Raw genomic sequence first — 25,427 nt, 5'->3', positions numbered from 1 at the left:
ATACCATTTCTCCTTTATATATATATATATATATCTTTATAAGGAACGACAATGGACCAAAACATGAAAGGGTTCTTATTTTTTTTCTGGGGAAAATGCAACCAGTCTAATTATAAATATGAAATTTTTCACTGAAATATAGCATTACTATAATTCAAAAGGGATAAACATTCCTCATTTCTTTCATTCATTTTCCGCACATTTTTCTCATTGTTAAAATTGTAGTACAACACGCCCTGTCTACCACATGAATTTCATGTAAACATAAAAATATTTTGATGAGATACCTTTAACATTTAGTTCTACAAAACGTGGTACATCATTATCTTAGTAAATTATAGGAATGCAAGTTTTTGTTTGTGATACCATATCATCTTGGAATTTTTCTGACATTTACACAATGTAATTTGTCTAAACAACATTATTTTAACATGCTTTCTACATCATCTTCCTAATAACACTTATGTAATGCTTTGTTAAAGCTTTGTCAGTTTTATAGCTTAGATTTCTGCTTGAAAAAATGGCGTCTTTGAAGATTTCTGAATAAATTGACCATTTAAAGGTTAATGTTCTTTGATTCATGGGAATTAATTTTTGACTCGCTTGCTGCGAAGGGCTATGTGAGCGTTAATTTTAAATGTGTAAGATTGAAATATATTTTTGCTGGCATCCTCAAGACAACATTAGGAATAGCAAGGTCATATAATTGGTCCTTTCAACATCTGTATCAACATTCAGCTCATGACAACACCCTGTTGTTTTTCGTCTTGTATCATTAGCATTTTCTAATTAAAATAAATAACAGCATTTTAGAATTTCTTGAGAAGCAATCAACTGCACATCAAAACAAAATTTCAAACCTGGTACATGTATCTATGATGAGTTTATATATAAGTTTCATTTCGTAATACCTGTTCAATATGTTTCTCATCTTGCATGTACATGAAGTGTTACTGTGATTTATTTAAGGTGTATTTCATTTAACGACAAATGGTAAACATGTATAGTAACGGAAACTAGGTGGTGACTTAGGGTGTGTGCCAGGGGGGGGGGGGGGGGGGGGGGGGAGGGTGCGCAAAAATATACTTTTATTCACTCAACATTTTGTATCTGATGCGGGAATTTCTCGCTCACGCTGTCGCTTGAAGACCCAATAGTGGCCTTCAGCTGTTATCTGCTCGTTGGTTGGGTTGTTGTCTCTTTGACACATTCCCTATTTCCATTTTCAATTTAATTGTTGATCTGGTATCAAGATGCTGTCAACATATGATTTTAAATCAATTATAACAAGTCAGTTATTTAAAAAAAAAATGCATAACATAGATCCATTTTATTGTGAGTGTATGACAATTTAATAGATTAAAAAAAACTAAGATCATAAGCATAAGATCATTATTAATAATAGACAAGAATAAATTCTGCAGAAAGGCAATGTTTTTACGCAAAAAGTTGGAATAAAGTAAACTTCTTCAAAAAGTGGACAAATTAAAGAGTTATAATGAAAACTATCCATTTGGCTATAAAAATCAAATGCATCATTTTCTTTTATTTGAGGTTTCCTATGACTTTAAGTATAGGCAGTCTATGTTACGACCGGTGTTTATCTATAAAAGTCGTACTATGTTTCAAAATGCCTCTCGTTTTTCAAAGACGAAATCATTATCTTAAATAGCACCGTCATCACTAATTATATTAATCATAAATTGTTTTAACGTTATTGGAATGAATAATATGCAAAATAACAATTTAAATTATAGATCGGAAATTGCGTCATTAACCGCGTGCCACAATGTATAATAGATACCTGTTACTGAAAGTTCAAGAATCTTTGATTATTATCTAACATAAGATAATGAATTTTCAATGTACAAAAAATTATCAGACAATATTAGAATTATTACAATGATATTGCTGCACCTACAGTTTTATTATAAGTAAGAGCAGCTGTTTCGCTTCTCTCTATCGTCTGCTCAATCAAACATCTGACTTCTTCAGAAGAAACAAATTGTGGTGTCGATTTACTTTTAATTATTACACATGCTGAACATTGACAAGTTGATATCTATTTGACGCTGTGGTGATGAAAGTAAGATTTCAGCAAAACATTAATTTTCGGTAAATAATACACACTTCATTTCAATACTTCGTTCATATGAAAAGAATAAGAATTGATTGGTGAACCATTGTATTTTGCACGCATAACCGCAGACTAGCAATTTGCGTCTCACAAACACATGATGACGGAGTGCTACTTAACGTCCAGTGGCAAATATTAAATGAATGAGAACATGTTAGACCGAAACGCTAAGTCGGGTTTTTTAACATGTAAATCCTAAAGGTCTTGAAATCTACCCAAACTCATACATACTCCGCTTTTACTCATAAATGCCTCATGCTATGAGGAGCAGCAGTAAAATATAATCTAATAACTATGCACGAATATTGCTACGCATACATTCAGTATATATCACAATTTTGAGGAATAGTGTCATGGGAACATCTTATATACTGTTTTAATCAAGTAGACTATATAAATAATTTTCGATATTTTTTGGTCATTTTTTTTTTTTCTTTTTTTTTATTAAATCACATAAATTAGCTTCGACACACGAGTTTTAAATTTGTTCTATCATTGTATATATGGTGTGCTTTTGTTTTCCAGTTTTTCAAATATCCATACCATGTACGGGTAAGGAGGATGGTATATCAACATTGATATTAGGTCTACAAATATTCACCGATAAAGGTAGACCAATTAAAGGATCCCCTATGAAGCTTACTTTGAAGAAAAAATGTGATGCTTTTGGTAAGAATGGTTCTTTATGTTAGTTTTAAACTTTAAATTTTCTCTCTGTTTATATTACAGAACACTACTGGTTGTTTTAGATTATTGTACATACTGTATGGTTTACAGTTAACTAATACTATCTAAGCGCGAATGCAAATGTGTTAACAAATTCTGTTTCCTCGATTGGTAATTGCATTTCTGATTGTTCATAAGGAATTTACGGTTTTAGTGGATTGAATGTAAAACAAAATGTATGTAAAAGGCTTGTATATATAATATATATATATATACAAGAAATTGAATGTTAGTCTCTTTTTCAGTGCCATCAACTCGCTGTAAGTTTAAATGTTTAAACGGAGGATTCTGTAACCATCTAGGTCTGTGTGAATGTGCACAAGGCTTCCATGGTCAATCTTGTGAAAAATGTATGTATCGCATGTAGATAATCACAGCATGCAAGAAAACTTCTATTGATTTTGGAATAAGAAATAAAAAAAAGAAAAACTAAAAAGCGGTGACACATGAAAAAAAAATGACAACCAAGAGCTAGCAATACAAACACATTATATATTAAGATAAATGATATCAGGACCTCAGGAAAAAAAACCCATTTATTTTATAAATATATTTTTTTAATCTATTTTACAATGTTTGAAGTTGTAACACAATTTGTGTTTCATATCATTAATTATTAATATTATTACTGGAGTATTAATTAGGAAATTCATTAAAAAGGAATTAATTACAGCATAACCGAACATTCTATGAAATGTACACTTTGGACACTTTTAAATAACGATCTGTTCAAATATTATAGACATACCATGTATACCCTGCAGCCAATAAATGACCATGTCTACTGTGAAATAACATGTATCCTTCAGGGGGGTAATTGCAGTTTGACAATTAACCATAGACTAGAATTATTTAACATCCAGACGAATACGTAACCGGCCATTAGCTATGGGCCAATGTTTATGGACAACTGGATATATAAGATCCAGCTTTGGACTTGAAGGAGGACAGATTGGTACAAGAGATTGGTACCGGAGATTCCGCCAAGGTCTCCCCCACCTCGTGGGTAGGCTGGAACTAATGTGCTTAATATCCGAAATACTCTAACAGGAATGAACAGTTACACTATACGATCACGTGCCCGTGTGAGATATTGAACATTCGAACAATTCAACTTTAAAGACAGTTTGTAAACATTCGAACATTTGAACTTTAGACTCTTTCTTGACTTTGTTATTACATAATAAAATATATTTAATCCACTGACTATGTTACATTAGTCGTTTTGGTGCCGTGACCAGGATCGACTTGGATTGTCTAAAATAACGCGAAGGAATATAAAAGGTAAGAACTCAGTTACTTTCATTTTTTTTAATGGACAATCAAGATATTTCTATGTCAGTACAACAAGTAGAAATGGCTTTTCAAGGGATGGCACACATATTAAGTAAAGTTTTTGATTTAAAGGAATTGAGGCCGTATTTTTTTAAAGGCTAAAAATCTGAAGTTTGTTCACGAGATGTGGTTCAAATAAAACTTTTTATTGGGTGTTTTAAGGTATTATAGGTCAATATAAAAATTATGAATATTATACACATTTTTTATCAGAATGAAAGGTTATTTTTTTTGTGTTAATTTTTATGCGGTAGGTGTTGTTTAAGAGATAGGATAGATTACACATATGATTCTTAAAAAAATAATAAACGGGTTTTTTTTTGTGAAGTTATAGAGAAGCTAGTTTTTCGTTTAAAGTAAATTTGTAAAAAGATAAAATGTTTGATACATTAGCATTTTTTGTTCCGTATTTAATGGTGGTTTTTGGTCATATTATGGGTTGTTTTTTTGAAGATACACTCAATTATTCTAGAAAACATATGTTTTACGTAAAATGAGCAGAGCACCGGTGTAAATTAAGGTTGAATTAGAACCTTTGGTAGATGAAGTTAAGGGTACATTGAGGATACATTGTTTGCGTATTTTAGCCATTGATAAGTATGGATTTACGTAGGTTGGTAGTGTGTACGCACATTTGTTTAGAGAAAACAAATAGTCTATAATTTTAGATTCCAACCCCTTCTTCGGTTGATTAACATAAGTGATGTTAGTAATTAAATGGTGCAAGTTTTTTTTATGGTGTTAGATTACGCCATATTTACATATTGTTAATAGGAAAAGAGACGTATCTTCAGAAAATAGCACATAAATATGTTTTGCCCTAAGGGATTTACATACTAGTATTGTTGTGGTAGATTGATATTAAATTAAAAAAAAAAAAAAAAAAAAGAGACATACGAGCGTAACGAGAAAATTTAAGTGAAATAGATAATTGATATTAAAGGAAAACTAGCTTTACAGTAAAATTGAAATTTTTCATGAACACCTTAATATGAGGATTAATATTAGAAATTAAGATAAGAATAAGGAAATAATTAATTAAGGAGTTGAAGAAAGAATCTTAACGATGTGTCAGTTTGTTCATAAGTAGGCATAGATTTTTTTTTAATTGTTTTAGTTTTTAAGATGTTAGTTAAGTTTTAAATGTATATACTATTTTTAAACTCAGATCTCAACATAGTCGTATGTAAATGTATAAAAGGGATAGGCAGTAGGTTTGAAATTTTAAAACAAATGAAAAATAGATATATATAAAAAAGAAAGGAAATAGTATAAGGAAACTATATACTAATTTTAGAAAAATGTAATACATTACAGAGAACGACATTTTTTCCGCAATAAGGTGTTTTTGTTGTCAAATATGAAATGTAGAGTCAGTAACAAATTGCGCAAGAGGTAGTTAAAATTTTATTAATGGAATCTTAAATGTTGTTAATTTGTTGGTCTATATTTAACGTTAAGATTAATTAATGAAGCAAATAAAATAAAACTGTAAAAGTATTACAATTGGGAACAAAGTAACACATATAATATTTAGTATATATTATTTGTTATAGGTATTATGTAGGTGTAGGGGTTGTAGAAAAGGATCACATTATATATATTTTTTTTAATTTGTGAAATTTTAAATCTATTTTTTATGTCTTGTGTTAATAAACATATATTTGTTTTTATTTATGTAGGATTTTAAAAACTTGTAGAAGTTGTATACGACAGTTTTCCCCTTTTATTTTTTTTGTTTTGAATAGACAATTTAATATAGAAAAAAAGAACGTATTTGTTTTAAATAGATAATTTGATATAAAAAAGAACGTATTGATTTATATACGTAGAAATTGTGAAAACTTAATTTTGCTAGGCTTAGATAACTTTTGGAACTTAAGGCGAGCTAACAAACTGTCAATTATCTGATTGATAAATAAAAAAAATAGGAAATTAAGGGGAAGTAAACAAGTTTTAGTTTGTCCAAATTGGGATAAATTTATCAGTGGGGTTTAGGTGCCATCTTCATTGGAATAGCCATATTTTTGTACTGTTAATTAATTAAGAATATATCTTGGTTAGCCAAAAAGAATGTTGTGAGTTCTGGTTCTAATGCCACGAACAATTTGGTAAAAACAAATGGTGTCTTCGCAATTGGTTGGAATAGATGTTACTGACAACAGAGAGATGTCTTCCTCCGTGCCATTGGTCAAGGACAAAACTTAACCGAATGTCGATGATAACAGCCTCTTAAGAAGGACGAACCAAATAGCTAGATGCGTCAAATACTACGTAATGGAGATGATGATGACGACACTTGTACAAAGTTGTGCGCCCTTTCCAGCAGTTGATGAACTTTATACTTTGATGGTGACGGAAATAAAACATGAACTATGTATATCGAACTATTTTACTGGTGATTCAAATGAACTATGTGTAAATATATCCAGATATTGGACTTGATGAATGTAATGAACTTATTATATCCTGATATTGGACTTATAGAACTTTATAAACTTTAGATGTGTGGTGATGGTTACCGGAAACCTTACAATGAACTATTAGGATAATCTACAGGAAGAAAAACTACCGTAGTTTATTGAACTTTCGTTCTATTTTGGATGGAAGGCATAATATGTAACACAATTTGTGTTTCATATCATTAATTATTAATATTATTACTGGAGTATTAATTAGGAAATTCATTAAAAAGGAATTAATTACAGCATAACCGAACATTCTATGAAATGTACACTTTGGACACTTTTAAATAACGATCTGTTCAAATATTATAGACATACCATGTATACCCTGCAGCCAATAAATGACCATGTCTACTGTGAAATAACATGTATCCTTCAGGGGGGTAATTGCAGTTTGACAATTAACCATAGACTAGAATTATTTAACATCCAGACGAATACGTAACCGGCCATTAGCTATGGGCCAATGTTTATGGACAACTGGATATATAAGATCCAGCTTTGGACTTGAAGGAGGACAGATTGGTACAAGAGATTGGTACCGGAGATTCCGCCAAGGTCTCCCCCACCTCGTGGGTAGGCTGGAACTAATGTGCTTAATATCCGAAATACTCTAACAGGAATGAACAGTTACACTATACGATCACGTGCCCGTGTGAGATATTGAACATTCGAACAATTCAACTTTAAAGACAGTTTGTAAACATTCGAACATTTGAACTTTAGACTCTTTCTTGACTTTGTTATTACATAATAAAATATATTTAATCCACTGACTATGTTACAAAGTTGATATACCAATCTTTCGTTTACTTTAACTCTAATCTGTTGTTTTTACTTAGTGTTCTAGAGATCTATACTGACCTTGAAATACTAGTATGCGTTTTCTGTTTACAGCCCTCTGTGATCCAAGTTGTGAAAATAATGGTACATGTATGTCTCCAGAAGTTTGTATATGTCCAGACGGATTTTCTGGGAAAAGATGTGAACGAGGTAAACAATAAAACCATCTTTTATATAGTGTTCTCAATTTTTATTCCAAATTTAAGAAATATTTTAATTATTTTGCCGTTATGTTTTTTCCAACTTCAAGGGGTGACGTCTGCCTTAAAATGTTATGTTATTGGAATTATGCATCTTATTTTTTCTTACAATTACGATTATTTAAATGTAATTTTATTTGTGGTTTTGAAACTTTTTGTTTTTTCAACAGCTTTATGCCGAGAGCCTTGCCAACATGGTGGTCGGTGTATACAAGAAGATGTTTGTTGGTGTACCAAAGGATATATGGGCAATGCTTGCCAATTCAGTAAGTACGATATCATAGATATGGGCAATACTTGCCAAATCAGTAAAGACGACATAATAGACATGGGTAATGCCTACCAATTAGGTAAAAACTATATAACAGATATGGGGAATACTTGCCAATTCGATAAGAACGATGCAAAACAGACATTAGCAAGGCTTGCCAATTAAGGTAGAACGATATACAAGTTCCAAATTCAGATAGAACGATATAGATAAACTCATCATAGATACCAGGAGTAAATTTTGTATTTGCGCCAGACGCTCGTTTCGTCTACCAAAGACTCATCAGTAACGGTCGAAACCAAAAAAGTTAAAACGCCCAAATAAAATACGAAGTTGAGAAGAACACTTTGGTAATGTTTGCCTATTCATTAAGAACGATAAAAGACAAGGACAATGATAATTGTCAATTAAGTAATTAGGATAAAAAAAAAAGGGACATTGTTACATATGAATAATGATAGATGTATGATTTTGAAAAGCTGAAAATAAAACTTAAGAATGAAAAAATATTTTGGCATATGACATTTAATCTGTCAATGATATTAAAAATCTATATCATTTCAACATTTTTGGAGCTCGTAGGAAAACAAGAAGATACTGATGCTAGTGGAACTACATGTAACATTTGAAAATTTGTACTTTATATAATTATATTAGATTTATTGAAATACTTTATCAATGAATCCCATCATTCAAAAATTAAACATTTTTCCTAAAAAAAAACCACGTAAAAACAAATCAAACATAAAAACAAAGATATAAAGCAGTACAAGCACACTCGCATAAATACAGACATTGCTCAGTTGTTAAAACATTTGTAAATGCCCATCTGTTGTTTGTTATTAACCAGAAATTAGTCGTGAATCACAATTAGTGTTCCAAGAAAATGTTTCAGTTACAGGTTTATTTATTAAAATACTAAACAACATGTAACATATTCATCAACAAGGACATTATTTTATTACATCATGCGCCACATCAATTTCAGCAGGTGGATTTTAAGATTACTGTGAACATGCTTTGGAATGCGTTTTGCAGTGCCAAACTACAGCTTCTGTACATTAAAAGGATATTAAAACGCCAAAAGATCATTTTCATAAGTATATTTTTGAAAGAAGAAATTAATCACCGCATTATAGATCCAATATCGTTAAATTTCAGTTGAGTTTAGATCCATCAGCTATTTACTTAAACAAATTTATCATAAAATCTATTTGACCTTTTGTAAGGTATACTTATCTCCTACAAGTGACCCCTGAAGAAACATATTCTAAACAATAAATATTATTACAGAGCGCGTTACATTTGATAAAGATACTTTTTTTTCATATATCTGATCAACTCTTTAAGATATAAACATTTTCATTAAATGAACACAAACCCATGTTATACTGCAATACTAGTGTATGTACATAAATACATGTACTTATCTCATAATATTTCCCTTATATGCCTTAATATTACATGCTTTTTTTCTTCTGAGACAACTGCCTGTGTGTATGTTATCCCTATTGTCACATCTTATTAAAATAATTATGATTGATTAATTCCTTAGCGACAAAAATAATTTTCAGATTATTTTTTTTAACAATTAGGACAATGTTAGCTTCTGCAGGGTGAGACAGTAGGGATAAAAGACAAAAAATTGAGACTACCAGAGGTAGTAAAATCAATATGTTAAATAACGACAATTGTGTCCAGCAGCAGGCCATCTACATGTTTCTTTTTCGAGTCTCTCTTTTTATCAATCTGCTTATCATTATAATAACTGACTGACGGACAACATTTATTAGTAGTTTGTGTAATTCTCTTCATTATCGCATATTTTTTTTTATATTTCAGGCAAATGTCGACCGGACTGTAAACATGGTGGAATTTGTGTAGGAAACAATAAATGTCAATGTCCAGCTGCGTATTCCGGTGCAATATGTAAGTATAACTATATATCATATCGGTATTATTAATAATGAACTATACAATGTCTAATTGTAATTGCTACATATAGGTATTCCCTTAACATGCTGCACTAATTACTTGATACTTCTGCTTCTATGACAACACGAGAAACACGACGGTTGCCAAATGTTGGGCAGGATCTGCTTACCCTTCCCGATCACCTTTGATCACCAAGTTTTTGGTGGGGTCCGAGTTGCTTAAAGTCTTCAGTGTTCTATTTTGTGTCTTGTGTACAATTATTTGTCTGTTTGTCTGATTCGTTTTTAGCCATAGCGTTGTCAGTTTATTTCGTTCATTGAGTTTTAATGTCTCTTTGGTATCTTTCGCTCCTTTTCTTTAATAATCTGACAGAAGTTACTGTGTACATATAATATATAATAAAACATGGTAATGTGCCAAAATATCATGGTTTTTAGAAAAATCCTATTTGAAATATTGAAGAAATATACATAATCAAGTCTTATCTTGGCCTTTCTCCAGTAAAGAGGGATATATAGACAATAACTGTTTAGTGTCTTTAAATATCAGCTGTATTTGTACGAGGCTAGGAAACAAGGTGTATGCGAGCTTTTAGCGAGCTACTACACATGTTTCGAGCCGAGTACAAATACAGCTGATATTTAAAGACACTAAACAGTTATTGTCTTTATCCTGCAATTAATTCTGTAAATTGTTTGTGTTTTGAAAAACACAAAAACTTACATATTAAGCATTTATTTTCGATTTGTAATCCCTTGAGGCCCGCGTAGTAATAGCAAAATCACACATTACGCTGAAGATGGATTCGCAAAAAAAGAATCTCGAATGGTCAATAATAATACATCGCTCAAGGTGAATAAATATCTATTTTAACATAACAACTAATTTCAACAGTAAAAATTAAAAACAAAACATTGTCCAATTTGAAACAGAAGTGTACGAGTTGTCCTACGCTTCAGACTTGACTTTCACTAAACATGCATGCTGAAATTGACATGGCTGATTTTGTAACACAATCATACACATTCAAGTTTTGAAACCGACAATTGTCATCGTCAATGGAATGCAAGTGGAATACACATTCTGAGGTCACACAGGTTCAAACAATACTCAGTCCGGCAGTGGGCGGAGCTTAGAAGCGATATCTGTATAGTATACAGATACAGCATAGCGATATCTGCAGGGCTGTATCTGTATAGTAGGACACCCAATTGCAGGATAAAAACAAATATAATATAAGGTCATCTGTAAGTAGTTTAACTTTTATAAACTACTGGCAATCCCCTCAAAACATTATTTAGGAAGTAAACCCCAAATCTGTAGATTGCTGAAAACCCCTTTGAATTGCATAGCTCGGGAAAATATAGATCGGTCTATAGTTTTCACTTAAATATTTAAATAAAGGAAATTTGTGTATTAAAAAAAATCTAGATCTTTCTAATGTTTTCACTTAAAGGTTTTGAATAAGAGAAGTATAAAGTTTCAGTTCTATGCAATATAAAATATGATTAATACTATTCGTAATTGGTGCTATTAATAAGCAGTTATTTACAGTAAAGACAAAACGCCACGTTTAATAAACGTGCATGATAATTGTGCAATTGTTAACCACAACTGTTCAACACAGAAAACGTGAGACACTCGAATTTTATCGAAATAGTGATTTCGACTGAAGAATGTCAATTTCAGAAGTTATTTGAATAAATTGATTCTTAGTTAACTCTCTGTTGTCGAACGGACGTTGCTTTCGGTAATTTGACATACCACAGCGACACCTTTGGGATATGAGAAAAGTATCGGACTACAAATTAGTAGAACTTTTCATCTATAGAATTTATTTACACTGTCAACTTGAACTAGTAAATGAAGTTGACAATTTCTTTATAAGTCACCAATTCAATACATTCTCGACGAGGTAGAAATAGTTGGTATCCGAGATTTTTTGGTATTACACGTAACATCAAAGACGCTATCATAATTTAATAATTGGAAATTTGATAAATTTCTCTAATAATAAACATCATTGAAATAAAATTTATAAACCCAAATACTTTCAATGGTCTTGTACTTAAGTAATAACGTGAAAACATCTCAATAACTTTGTGTGTGAAACTAGTCCAAAATATGTGTACTTATACAAAATTGCTACTTTGCATACTTATAAAGATGTATATTGTTAATTAAAAATGACAGTAAGCAATTTCAAATGCTACTAAAAAAATAGGTATAGTGTGGTATTTATGTTTGACACTTTTATTTCAAATTGAAGTTTATCTTTGTTTCTTCTTAATATTAGGTATATTATAGCAAAGATGTACTATTTTTATTGTGATAATACATATTTATGGAGAATTGACGGGTACTGAGATGACATTGGAAATCATAATGAACTCTTTTGTTTGCGCTGAATCGAGATAAGACATTAAACCTTATATGTTACATTGTCAAAATATTTAGTAAATTCCTCATTTCGTTTTCATTAAATGTCACATACGTTCATTTGTTGAAAAATCATGTTACAATCTTAAAATCGTTTTTAAAGTAAAACTAGAATTCCAATGACTTCAATTTATTTTGGGAAATTCCATTGTTTTGGATAATATAATTACAGACATAATTTATCTATTTCAAAATATATATACATTCACAATAATCACATTTTACACATTTTCATACTTTATAATATGAAAGTACAATAATTATTAATCATTTTGACGAATTTAAAGAATATGATTTAGAATGTTAGATATAGGAAGCTATGTATATAATACATGTACCATGTTTTGTTCTTTCAGGTGAGACGAGGGAAACTGAAAGACCAAGAAGGAGTAACCAATGGAAACGGAAAAAGAAGAAAAAGAAACGGAAAAACAGGAAAGGTCGTCCAAGAAAAAAGAGCCGAAATAAAAAAGTCCGAAAGAATTCTAAAAGAAGAAAAAGTAAAAAACGAAAAAGTAAGTATGCGCCTAAGTACACAGATTGTTGTACAGTAGATGGAATTTTATTCGAATTTGGATTTTAGCGAACTTGAAGGTATATGTGAAAAGTTAAATCACAAAAATACTGAACTCGGAGGAAAATCAAATTGGAAAGTCCATAATCAAAATTAATGACAAAACACATCAAAAACGAATGGACAACAACTTTCATATTCCTGACTTGGTACAGGCATTTTCATATATCGAAAATGGTGGATTGGACCTGGTTTTATAGCGTTAAACCTCTCACTTGTATGACAGTCGCATCACATTTAATAATATGTATAATGATGCTTGAACAAAACAAACAGACACAATAGGTAAAAATGTCACAAATAAAGGTAAAAAGTCAGTAGGTCAAATTCGTGAAAAGGGAACGGGATTGTAGTTACGACATAAGGAACATATCTGATATCATCTATATAACAGATGTTCCATAATGGTGGGTGAACCAACTCGTGACGGCGTCCGTAATATTTACGAAGTGATGATTTCAGATTCCCAATGCTTCACTGTTGGGAAGCTAAAATCGTGTCTTTTGTCGTAAAGTTTTGTTTTCGACCGACCCTCATAGTCAATTTCTAGACAAAAATCCTAATCAAGTGGCAAAATTAAGTGCCCAAACACATCAACGAAGGGATAACAACTGTCATATTCCTGACTTGGTACAGGCACTTGAACACTAGAGACATTGCGTATTTTCACTGCGTTAACAAACACAGAAAGTCAGTACTTAATTTTGTCAGTGTTTCTCACCGTTATTTAATGTTTGATCATCTATGAAAGTCGAATGTTGTCAATATTTGAAATGTCTCTTGCTTAAAGAATGATTCACACAAGTTGCGCAACTATACACCGTTCAGATATACTTAATTGATTCTGATCGCCATGCTTTCAGAACCGTTTGTACAAAGTATGATACATGCTTGCTATAAAACCGAATAATATCATTTCATTGCAGGACGAAAATCTTTATTAGCTGAAGTTGAGAGATTTTCAAGACGTCAACGAAAGAAAAAGGATAGAGAGTTGAAAAAACAGTTAGACAAACTGAAAAAGAAAGAAAAAAGGAGGAAAAGGCGCAAATTATTTGTGCGGTGAATGAAATGATTTACATTGTAACTTCAGTGCTGTCTGCAGAACATCGAATTATTGCATCTCCACAGGGATTGACGAGGATGGGAGCTGACACTAAGTTCTATTAAGAATGCACTTAAAAGATGTTTTACATGAAATACATTAGATAGACGATAATCGATTGCGTGCATCGATGCTTCATTGTTACATGTATGCAGGTCTTGAGTATGTTTAAATGACACATGCTGGCAATAAGGTAGAATCTAGAGTATGTTTAAATGACACTTGCTGGCAATAAAGAAGAATCGAACATAAATATATTCACCGATTTGTGTTAAAAATTGCCTTTCAAATAAGAAATATGCGAATGTGATCCCGAAAAAAACTATTAAGTCCAGAATTTCGTGGAACATATTTCAAGAAGAATCTTTCATTTATTGTGCTAGTGCAAACGTAGAGATACTTTATAGTGAAATCTTGTCTTTGCAATTATTGTATTGATAAGAAAGAAAATTGCTATGGTGTATATATATTGTAATTTTGTTCAAGCAAAACATATTTGTTATACTGTTACGAAATAGGGTGTGATTTATAGTTGTAAATTTATTATGAATGTTCAGACCGATGCAAGGAGAGTACGATTTGTCTGTTGTATACAAGAGTTGTTTATTTTTGTTTTTGTTTATATTTATTACATGGAGTTAGACGGGTCTCATAAACAAAGCTATACATAGTGTGTTCTTTGTGGGTTGTGATTCATAAAAGAATGAAGTTTCTTGTTCTGTTTATTTATGTTATAAGCTGACTGTAAAAGTGAAAATTTTATGGCATTAGATGTAGGATCTTAAAACGTCTGTCTATAATTTCTGAAACAGAAGGCTACTGTAAATAAAAGCAAACTATTGTTATCAAAATGTTTCTAATCTTGCAGACAACAATTGCTACAAAATCGGACCAATTAAGAAGCCATATAATTATCAACTGTTGTACATTATGTATTAGATTTATTTTGTGATCTTTCAATAGCACTTTTCGAGAAGTTTAGCTAGTACTTAAATCATTTTGAAAATATTTCAACTTCCGAAATTTAAAAAAAAAATCTGTCTTCAAGTGGATGTTGAGCTTAAACTATCTCTATCCCCAAAAATAAGAAATCTTTGGCATAAAACATCTTATGTGGGTCTTATGATTTTACATGAACATTCAATATCTTAATCTATTTTTCTGGTCATTAAATTGTTAGTCAATATTAGAATTTTTTTAATGTATTGATACTTTTTTTTCACAATTCATTTTATTATGCTACCTTCTTACCTCTTAAACATGCGAAATGTAAATTTCTTAAATGAAAAAAACAAGGATCGTAGTTGTGTTTAAACCTGACTTTACTGACTTCATCTGGGCAAAACCTTGTTTTTTTCTGTACCTGTTACCGCTTTGGATGTCTATAAAGAAAACAATGGTCATAGAAAGCGCTATAAAACTATAGGGACTGTACTAAATAGAATAATGTTAGTTTATAATTTTATTTTGACAGTCATTAAAAATGTTCAAAAACATAGTATTGTACTTAATTTTTGATGTCCGATATTAATAAAAGGTGTTATTATTGACAATACATTACACAAATGTAATATTTTAAGTTCATAATGTGCATTACTTTATTGAAATATATTATTTCTAATAAAATTGAAACTTTTAGTTTTAGCAATATATATGCACTCAGATAATAAGAGTTGTCTTTGTACTTTTGGACTCACTGTAGTTCATTTTGATGAATGTGCAGACCATTATGCTACATGCATTTCATATTGCTCTTACATTTTGAAGGTGAGCAACACCTATTACTTGGATATAAAACAAGGATTATCTTTTGCTCGTAAGGAACAAATGGAAGACAATTATGATTGCTATATTCTTATCCCTACGAGTGTTATGGACAAAATTTAAAATATTGAGTCTTTTCCTTGAAGAGGCCACTGATTATTGTTCCTAACGGCACTCTATGTATAACGTGGTTTCTTTTGGTGCACAGATCGATCAGTTAATTTGTGGCTTGCCCGTATACAAAATCAAGGATCATAGCGTTTGATCACCCCTAGGTTTTGGTGGGGTTCGTGTTGTTTATTTTTTAGTTTTCTATGTTGTGTCATGGGTACTCTTGTTTGTCTGTTTTTCTTTTTCATTTTTAGCCATGGCTTTGTCAGTTTATTTTAGATTTATGAGTTTGACTGTCCTTTTTGGTATCTTTCGCCCCTCTTTTAAATGATTAACGGTTTTATGAATCTCTGAGAATGCAAATTAATAGGTTTACACATTATAATAAATGCAAATGGCTGTCTGTATTTTGGACTAACAGTTAAACAAAACAAATGCAGTCTGTGATAGCATTCTATAAGGAACGAAGTGTTGTCCCTGAAGTTTAACAGTTTAATAGTAACAGTAGAAAACCAATACAATTATTGAATCCCATGTAATTCTGCACATTTTGGTTATATACATGACACTGTACATGTAGCTCTTGTTTGAGGCGGCGGCGGATTTGCAAATGAGTGTTTTGCAAATTAAAAGTGTCCAGTAAAAATTTATTCGGGTTACATGCTTGGCACTACAGTCAGTATCTGTTAATCTTAATTTATTTCACGAATATTTAAATAAAAGTCTGACATTGTATTCTGCATAGAGAAACATTCAGACCATCAGACTGCACACAGTGGGATATATATAATATTCCACTTTTATTTACACATTGACAGACAGAAATTTATATACAACTCAAAAGTTCCATTTCGACGTTTCTGACTAAACATCTGCACAGTTAAATAAGGAATACTTCAATCGCAAAAGTTAAACATCGATTCTGACTGGCGCAGAATATGCTAACAATTCGAGCACACCTATTTTTTGGTTGGGGTTCGAGTTCATCAGTCTTGTTTTCTTAATGTTGCGTTTGTAGACAGATGAATGAATATACCTGTAGTATCTGATTAATGTTTAGCGATAGTAATTTCAGCAAAAATCGACATTTCTCTCGATGCTTTCCCACCAACTTAATTGTATGACGTGGACTTCTGAATTCTCAAGAATACAAATTTGATCACATATCCATGGAACTAGAAAAACAAATATACATACACCTAGTCTATACATCGACTTTTATCTGAACATCTACATCAACGATTGATGGGGAACAAAACTTTCCATGTGTACGATTACTATTTTTATACATTACCATTTTAGGAAAAGCTGGTTTTGTTTTATGTCTCTATTTTTTGCTCTGTAAATAATGTGCACGTAAATCTGTTGTAACCCACCACATTTTATGTTTGTACCAAGTCAGGCAGGCTAGCATGTTGTATGTATGTTAGTTTTTAAGGAGTGCTGGTGGTTGATAACGAACATGTATGTTGTTCTGTGTGGTATTTTTTGGCGATTCCTCTTAAATGTTTACAGCCGATTTCAATGAGTATGTTGATATTATATTCCAACGATTTCATGTTTCTCTTGTTAGAGGGTTTCAGCTAACAAATAAGCTTACAAGTCAAGCATTGCTTAATGGTAAAAATAAAACCTTTGCTTGAAAATTTTAATGAAGGACAAAATGATTTGCTCAAATGTTACAACAGATATTTGTGTCACAAATATTTTCTGGTTTTCTTAATCAAAATTCCGAATATGTTGATCAGCAAATATTAGTTTGTGGAATCGATAGTAGATTTGGGCGAAACGATAAGAGGTCGTCGATGCAACCTTAGTATAATCATATAACATTTGGAAAAGAGAGGGAAAAGATATATATTCAAAAGTACATTCAATCTTAAAAAAAAACTAAAAATGCAATTACAAAAAAAAAAGAAAATAATCAACAGACAAACAACAGTTCACAAAACACAACATAGGAAACTTAAGAAACGAGCACAACGAAAAACTGCGGTTGATCTCAGGTGCCCCGGAAGTGTAAGCGCACATTACTACACATGTTCCACCCGGTTTCCACCCGTTTAAAAAAAAAAAAATTCACAAGCACAATGCATTATTTTAATCATGTCCATAACATTATGCATTGCAATGACTACTGTGAGGATGGTACCTATAGTGACTGACAGTTGTCTAGAGCTTGGATACATATCAAGTGGTATAGTCAAATGAAATGACATAATTGCCGAGCGCAAATATCGCTTTTAATTTATTATTTATCTTACTAGAGGTTACTTTAAATCATAAATTTCTGTTCTTATTTGACATTTAGGCCAGTCTTTTAATAATGTTAAAAAACCACAGTCTTCTACTTTTTAAACCGCCATTCTGTAAGTTTTAATTCGGGTCACATACATAGTAGCAGGAAACACCAGTTTGATTAAAAATTTTGTTTTGAAATCTGTTTTATGAGCAAATTTTTGTGTTTTACTTTCGTTAATCTATTGAATAAATAATAACAATTTCTAAAAAATTTAAACGAATGCATAAAAGAGGGACGAAAGATACCAAAGGGACAGCCAAACTCATAATCTAAAACAAACTGACAACGCCATGGCTAAAAATGAAAAAGACAAACAGAAAAACAATAGTACACATGACACAACATAGAAAACCAAAGAATAAACAACACAAACCCCACCAAAAAATAGGGGTGATCTCAGATCCTGCTCCACATGTGGCACCCGTCGTGTTGCTTATGTGATTACAAATCCGGTAAATAGTCTAATTCGGTAGGTCACATTCATGAAAGGGAAGGGGATTGTAGTTACGACGTAAGGAACATATCCGATATCATTTGTGAAACGGTTATTCCATAACGGTCAACCAACTCGTGATGGCGTCCATAAGTTTGGCACAAAAATTAAAATATTTCATATATATATGCATAGTAACAAACAGATAAATAGTTTGATAAGCTTATTTTTATATTTAACATCCAGCTTACTAGATTAGTGTTCTCTTTTACGTTTCAACATAAATAAATAGAACGTATTTAGTAATCAAAATTTGCAGCATAAATGACTTTTAAATGTGCATTTTTTTGTTGCAAGATTAAAATAAAACAGTGGTTATTAAAATAAACATTTATTTTTAACAAACAGATAATACAGCATAACATTTAACTTTAAATCGTGATTTTAGTCTCATATCTTTATCCATAAACAGCTAGCACTGTTATTTACTATCGTTAACGTTGCACTCTAATATTCAGATGCCATTCGAGCATTTTAAGTCCGATTTGCTTTGTTAATTCAGCACACGCAACCAATGTTTTAATGTTATGTTGCTTGTTGAAAGATAACATGAACTATTTTTTGTAGAAAAAATAAACGTTTAACATAGAGATTTCTGATATTTTTGTCTTCTGTGTGATCTGTTGAGATAGTAGACTGTAAATGGCAACCTGTTAGTGTAAGCGAGTGAAACAGTGGAGCGATTTAGTACAGTTAGTTTTATAGTATGGATCTTTTCCTTTTTTCCCCCTTACATTTGAAATTAAAAAAAATATACGGAAATGAACGCTCATAAAATTTTAAAAAAACAACAACATTTGAAGCAAATAGCTGCTTTCTGAAATCTTAATTCATTGCGATAACGTATACGGCACTTAGAAAATAAAGAATGATAAATATACGTTATCAATTCAGTAGATTGACTGTTCTTGCTATTATCGGACAGAGAAATAAATTCTGCAAACACGCGTTCAAAGGATCTCAATGATAGTCGCGTGACACGTTCAGGTCAATAGATATAACAAATGCATTGCAAAGGTGTTTTATTGTGATTGCTAAATTCCTGCTGTCAGATTCCGTCCAATTAGTAGATGTATATAGCTTGCTTGCCGTTCTTGTTTATAACAAATCGGCAAAACTTTGTAATAAAACATATACAATTAGTTTTGCACTGTCTTGTTGGAATCAATGTAGCATATAAAACAAGTCGATTTGCTCTGGCTTTAAAATTTCTAGCAAACGTGCTAATTAGGAGAGGCACTGATGTGAATTTATAATGTTAAAGGTGCAATTGAAAGACTTTAGTGGTTTTGTTTTTTATTCTACCGATGTCAATTACAAATTATTTATTCAAATTAAACATGCAGTTGTGTTGACTTTTTTTAATTCTTTTTAGTGCATTTAGAAACGTATGCCAAAGAATGTGGAAAATAGAGACACATTGGTTTAATTATCAATACTGAATTTCAAGATTCGTATGTGCACACATTTTAAAATTAAATAAATGTCTCGGTAGAGTTTTAATTTATAAATCAATAGCATATTCTCGTATTTGTGTGTTGGAATAAAACGTTAAACGAAAACCTGCAGGATTTTAACAAAGCATACGTGTATATCAGTTTTGACAATGAATATAACAGTCCGCACCAACACATAAAAAAAATACATGTAAATTTTATATGAATGAAAACATACATGTACACACAAAACCAAAACCATAGGTAAACACATTCAATAAAACATGTACAAGTAAAAAGCAAAACAATCCATTTACCGTTGGTTTTCCCGTTTGAATGGTTTTACACTAGTAATTTTGGGGCCCTTTATAGCTTGTTGTTCGGTGTGAGCTAAGGCTCCGTGTTGAAGGCCGGACTTTAACCTATAATGGTTTACTTTTTAAATTGTTATTTGTATGGAGAGTTGTCTCATTGGCACTCACACCACATCTTCTTATATCTATATAAATAAATGAAGAGTCCCTTCCCCTTTCCTTATCAGTTGTAATGCCGGTTTTAAAAAGGACCCTATAATGAGAAGTCGTCTCATTTGTCCACGTGTCTACTCTAGACAATAAAGCCCTCAGATCGGGAATGTTTGAAAAGTATAGATTTTTTTTAACTGCTGGATTGATACAAAATTAATGTTTTATACTGAACTAATGTATAATACACAAAAATATATAGAAATACAGTTGTACTTAACGTCCAACGGTAAATGTGTTAATTATATTTATGCTCTTTTAAATAGTTATAGAACGTTTTGCAAATGATGTCTATAACCACTGTAAGATGAGAACATGCAGGATAAGGTTGGCATTTTCGATGTATCAGACGACTACTCTTAAATACTGGAAGGGTTTCCAATGGGTCTTAAACGTACATGTTTACTGCAAACTTGAGACTCTCTTAATGCAAGGCATTAGAAAGAAAGTCCCCACTCCCACCGAGTGTGTGCGTCGCTATACATCTTTTTTAGCCAAATAGAAGTCCAAATTAAGCAAATGTTTTATTACCGAACTAGAGAATCCAATGGACATTGACATTTCTATACCACAGGAAATCCTTGGAAAGTCAATGATTGCCGATCAATGTTGTTACACTACAGTATTAAGTGTTTACGAGAAAGATCTAAAATGTAAAATATCACAGAGATGAATAACGCAATAAGACCGTTATAAACGATTCCTGACATAAACGGTTAAGTTGATAATCGGAGTGATATGAGTTCTCTGGACATTTACGAGCGGTATCTGTTTACCCTAAAAGAGGATGGTACAGTACAAACTACAATCGCCCTCAATTTGTCATTTTTTAAATATTAATTCTTTAAATCTAAGAGCTATTAAAGAAACATTTTAGAGTTAATAAACTAACCATGCAGGAAAGAATCTCTCAACTCCGTAGTTTTGAATCAAATGTTCGATGAAAGCATACTGATACTCTTTTGAAGAGATTGGTTCTAAATTGATTTGTTGAAAATTTATTTGAAAATTGAATATAACTTTTGTATTCATAATTATTGTGAATGATGGTCAGGACTCATTAAAGGCATGTAAAAAAAATCATTTTATTCGTCTGACCATAATCTTTACATAATATTTTCGAACCGAATGATAGAACTGTATTATATTTTTGTAATTGCACATTCACCGAATTTCTGCATATCCGATCAGTCATATTGCATCATATCATATTAAACGTTTTACATAATCATGTTGCTTGCACATTTGTATCTGTTGAATATAAATATTCCACCCCCACCGTTAAATCCTTTCTTTGAAGACAAATGAGAAAACAATTAAGATGTTGTATTATAAAGGATAATTTGAACTGATGTATTGAACTGATATAGTAAAACAAATATCTTATTTTTGAAAGTTACAGTACTTGCGTGTTATGTTCACTAATCCTTGGTCTGGGCAATCGATTTAAAAAGCAAACGTCTATTTAGTTTTCGTAAAATCATATTTACGGAGGTATGATTAATGAATTTTACCAGCAAAATATATAATTGAGTGCAACTCTTTAATTAACAATTCTTTATTGATTTAGAGTTTATCCTTATTCTTCAGTTCAGAAAGGCATTGAAAAAACCCATTTAATGGCTCTTTTCTATTGGTTGGTACATGTATTTTGTACAGCCAATTTTGCATAGGTACTATGTCTGTACCAAAAATCTGTAGTACTGGAAATCTACTTTTCATATTTAGTACTATTTTGTTACTCTAAAAGTATTGAAATATTAAGGAACCTGTATTTTATAGTACTTGATTTGTACTAGAAAATTTTAGTACTACATATTTTTGGTTACAACGTTACATTTTAAGTATTTTGATAGTATGTTTACTTCAAATCTCTTAATATTATGATTTTTAAACATGGAATATTGTGATCGCTTTTGGTATTATTTCTGTACCAAAATTTTAAGTACAAATCAAGTACTGTAAAATACAGGTACATAAATAGTACAATAATTTTATTAAAGTAAAGAAATAGTACTAAATATCAAAATTAAATTTTCAGTACTACAGATTTTTTAAAGTACAGAAATAGTACCTATGTATATTTGGCTGTGTATGGAAACATAAACAATGCAGGAAATCTTTTTTAAAACGCCGTTAAGGAAACAGTTTTTTAAGACCAGCCAAACATAGTTCATCTCGTTGTTTGCATCATAGAAAACAGTACATAAACAAGAAGTACTATCAGCAAAGCTCACAAAATGCACAAAGTCCGTGCTTTTATAAGGGAAATTCAATGTCATAACTCAAAATAATTGAGAACAACAAGAATGTGTCCCAAGTACACGGATGCCCCATCGAACGATCCCGCCCTCTATATTAGAGTTGGCTTAATGCAGGATGTTTAAGAATTATATTTTTGGCTTGAATGATACGTTATCAAAAGCAAAAGCAATATAACATCAGCAGATAACGTGTTGTTATCAAAAGCATTATTAAGTGAATATAGCTGTTGGACCCGAAACAATAAACAAATTATAAAATTATAATTTATTAATTCTGTATCTTTTTAAGTTAAAGTTTTATAATGTTAGCATTCCATTAATCGGTGCGTTCCAATTTAATCCAGGTATCTACATGTCTGATTAATTTATTTGCAACCACTGGGTTGATGTCACTGTTGATGAAGTTTTAAATCCCCGAGGGTATCACGAGTCCAGTATAGTCCGCATTCTGGCTGTAGTTGGCAAAACTTTTAGGAATTTTGGTTATCAATGCTCTTCAACTTCGTACTTTATTTGGTCTTTTAAACTTTTGTGGGTTCGAGCGTTACTGATGTAAATGAAAAGATTGATACAGTGTACGTTAAGCATTCCTTTTTCATAAGATTGCTTATTGAATGATTAACATGCTTATTTCTATCAAAGTCCGCTCAATGTTAATACTATTCGACTACACACATATAGAATTTTGATAAGATTTACATTTCGTCTAACTATAAGGGTATGCCAACTGGAAAAATGCGAATCTTTTTTGCCACAAAAATACTGAACTCCGAGTAAAATTCAAAACGGAAAGTCCCTAATTAAATGATAAAACACATCAAACGAATGGACAACAATTAAAGGCAACAGTAGTATAAGGAAGCTATTAAACCAAGAGTTCCAAATGGTGAAGTTGAAATCATCCCTTCGTAAATTTTACGGACGTCATCACGAGTTGGTTGACCGTTATGGAATAACCGTTTCACAAATGATATCTGATATGTTCCTTACCATCCCCTTCCCTTTCATGAATGTGACCTACCGAATTAGACTATTTACCGGATTTGTTATCACATAAGCAACGCGACGGGTGCCACATGTTGAGCAGGATCTGCTTACCCTTCCGGAGCACATGAGATCACCCCTAGTTTTTTGGTGGGGTTCGTGTTGTTTATTTCTTTAGTTTTCTATGTTGTGTCGTGTGTGCTGTTGTTTGTTTGTCCTTTTCATTTTTAGCCATGGCGTTGTCAGTTTGTGTTTGACTGTCCCTTTGGTATCTTTCGTCCCTCTAGTATAATAAACTCATCATAGATAGATTTCAGGATTAAAATTTTATATTACGTCAGATAGACGCGCGTTTCGTTTACAAAAATTCATCAGTGACTCTCGAATAAAAAAATGGTTAAAAGGCCAAATAAAGTACGAAGTTGAAAAGTATTGAGGACCAAAGATTCCTAAAAGTTTTGCCAAAAACAGCTAATTATATAAGGTAATCTATTCCTGAGGTAGAAAAGCCTTAGTTTTTCAAAAAATCAAAGTTTTGTTAAAGTTAATTTATAATTATGAACATATCAATGATAACTCAAGTCAACACAGAAGTGCTGACTACTGGGCTTGCGATGCCGTTGGGGAAATACCGTTGTTCGGAATTCATAAATCGATTGAAAAAAAAAACAAATCCGGGTTACTAAAACTAAAACTGAGGGAAATGCATCAAATATAAGAGAACTACGACACAACAGAAACACAACATTAAAATGTAACACCCACAGAAACGATCTATAATATAGCAATGGCCATTGTCATATTCCTGACTTGGTACAGGCATTTTCTTTTGTAGAAAATGGTGAATTGAACCTGGTATTATAGCGCTAAACCTATAGTCACTTGAATGACAGTCGTATCAAATTTCATTATATTGAATGTCGAGCGTCCTTTCGGTCATCTAAGTGCTCTCAAATTCTAGAATTCTTGCCAAATTATTATGAAATTCATAACAAAGGTTTATATCAGCATGATAATTCCCGAAACCAAAACTGTTTTTAATGGAGTTATGCTCCTTGGAATTATAAATTGAACAAGAGGCTCCTCGAGTGACAGCAAACCGATTTTTTTAACATTATTTTGTGTTCTGAAATTTTCCATATCCCAAGGACCTTAACTCTTGAACGGTAAAAGTGACAATCATAAATATTGAATTTAATCTCCATTGTGTAATCAGTAACAACATATTAAAATTTGAAAAGCTTTGGTTGTACGGTTCACGATTTAAAGCAAGACACGGGGGAAACACCATTTTAAATCTTTCAAGAACTCCTGAACGGTGAAAGCGAAAATTGTCAAGAGTTTAACCCCGCCACATTATTTATGTATGTGACTGTCCCAAGTCAGGAGTCTGTAATTCAGTGGTTGTCGTTTGTTTATGTGTTACATATGTTTTTCGTTCATTTTTTTTTTATATAAATAAGGCCGTTAATTTTTTCTCGTTTTAATTGTTTTACATTGTCATATCGGGGCCTTTTAT

General features: G+C 31.5%; 1 protein-coding gene across 2 annotated transcripts in view; it reads left to right on the top strand.

The window, feature by feature from the left end:
• LOC139482643 (protein shifted-like) overlaps nucleotides 1-15,668 on the top strand; it is a 44,346-nt gene extending 28,678 nt beyond the window's left edge. The window contains exons 4-10 of one of the 2 annotated variants that reach the window (XM_071266629.1): nucleotides 2,663-2,806; nucleotides 3,109-3,213; nucleotides 7,561-7,656; nucleotides 7,877-7,972; nucleotides 9,820-9,906; nucleotides 12,708-12,866; nucleotides 13,852-15,668. In XM_071266629.1, coding sequence (XP_071122730.1) covers nucleotides 2,663-2,806; nucleotides 3,109-3,213; nucleotides 7,561-7,656; nucleotides 7,877-7,972; nucleotides 9,820-9,906; nucleotides 12,708-12,866; nucleotides 13,852-13,991 — 827 coding nt within the window. In that variant the 3' untranslated portion in view covers nucleotides 13,992-15,668. The remainder of the gene's footprint in view (nucleotides 1-2,662; nucleotides 2,807-3,108; nucleotides 3,214-7,560; nucleotides 7,657-7,876; nucleotides 7,973-9,819; nucleotides 9,907-12,707; nucleotides 12,867-13,851) is intronic. The other variant, XM_071266636.1, reaches the window with a different exon arrangement.
• The last annotated feature ends 9,759 nt before the right edge of the window (nucleotides 15,669-25,427 follow it).

This window comes from Mytilus edulis, chromosome 1 (assembly GCF_963676685.1).
Source record: "Mytilus edulis chromosome 1, xbMytEdul2.2, whole genome shotgun sequence".
NCBI classification, from domain to species: domain Eukaryota; kingdom Metazoa; phylum Mollusca; class Bivalvia; order Mytilida; family Mytilidae; genus Mytilus; species Mytilus edulis.
Note: the sequence above shows the minus strand (reverse complement) of the source record. Positions and strands in the feature narration are given on the sequence as shown.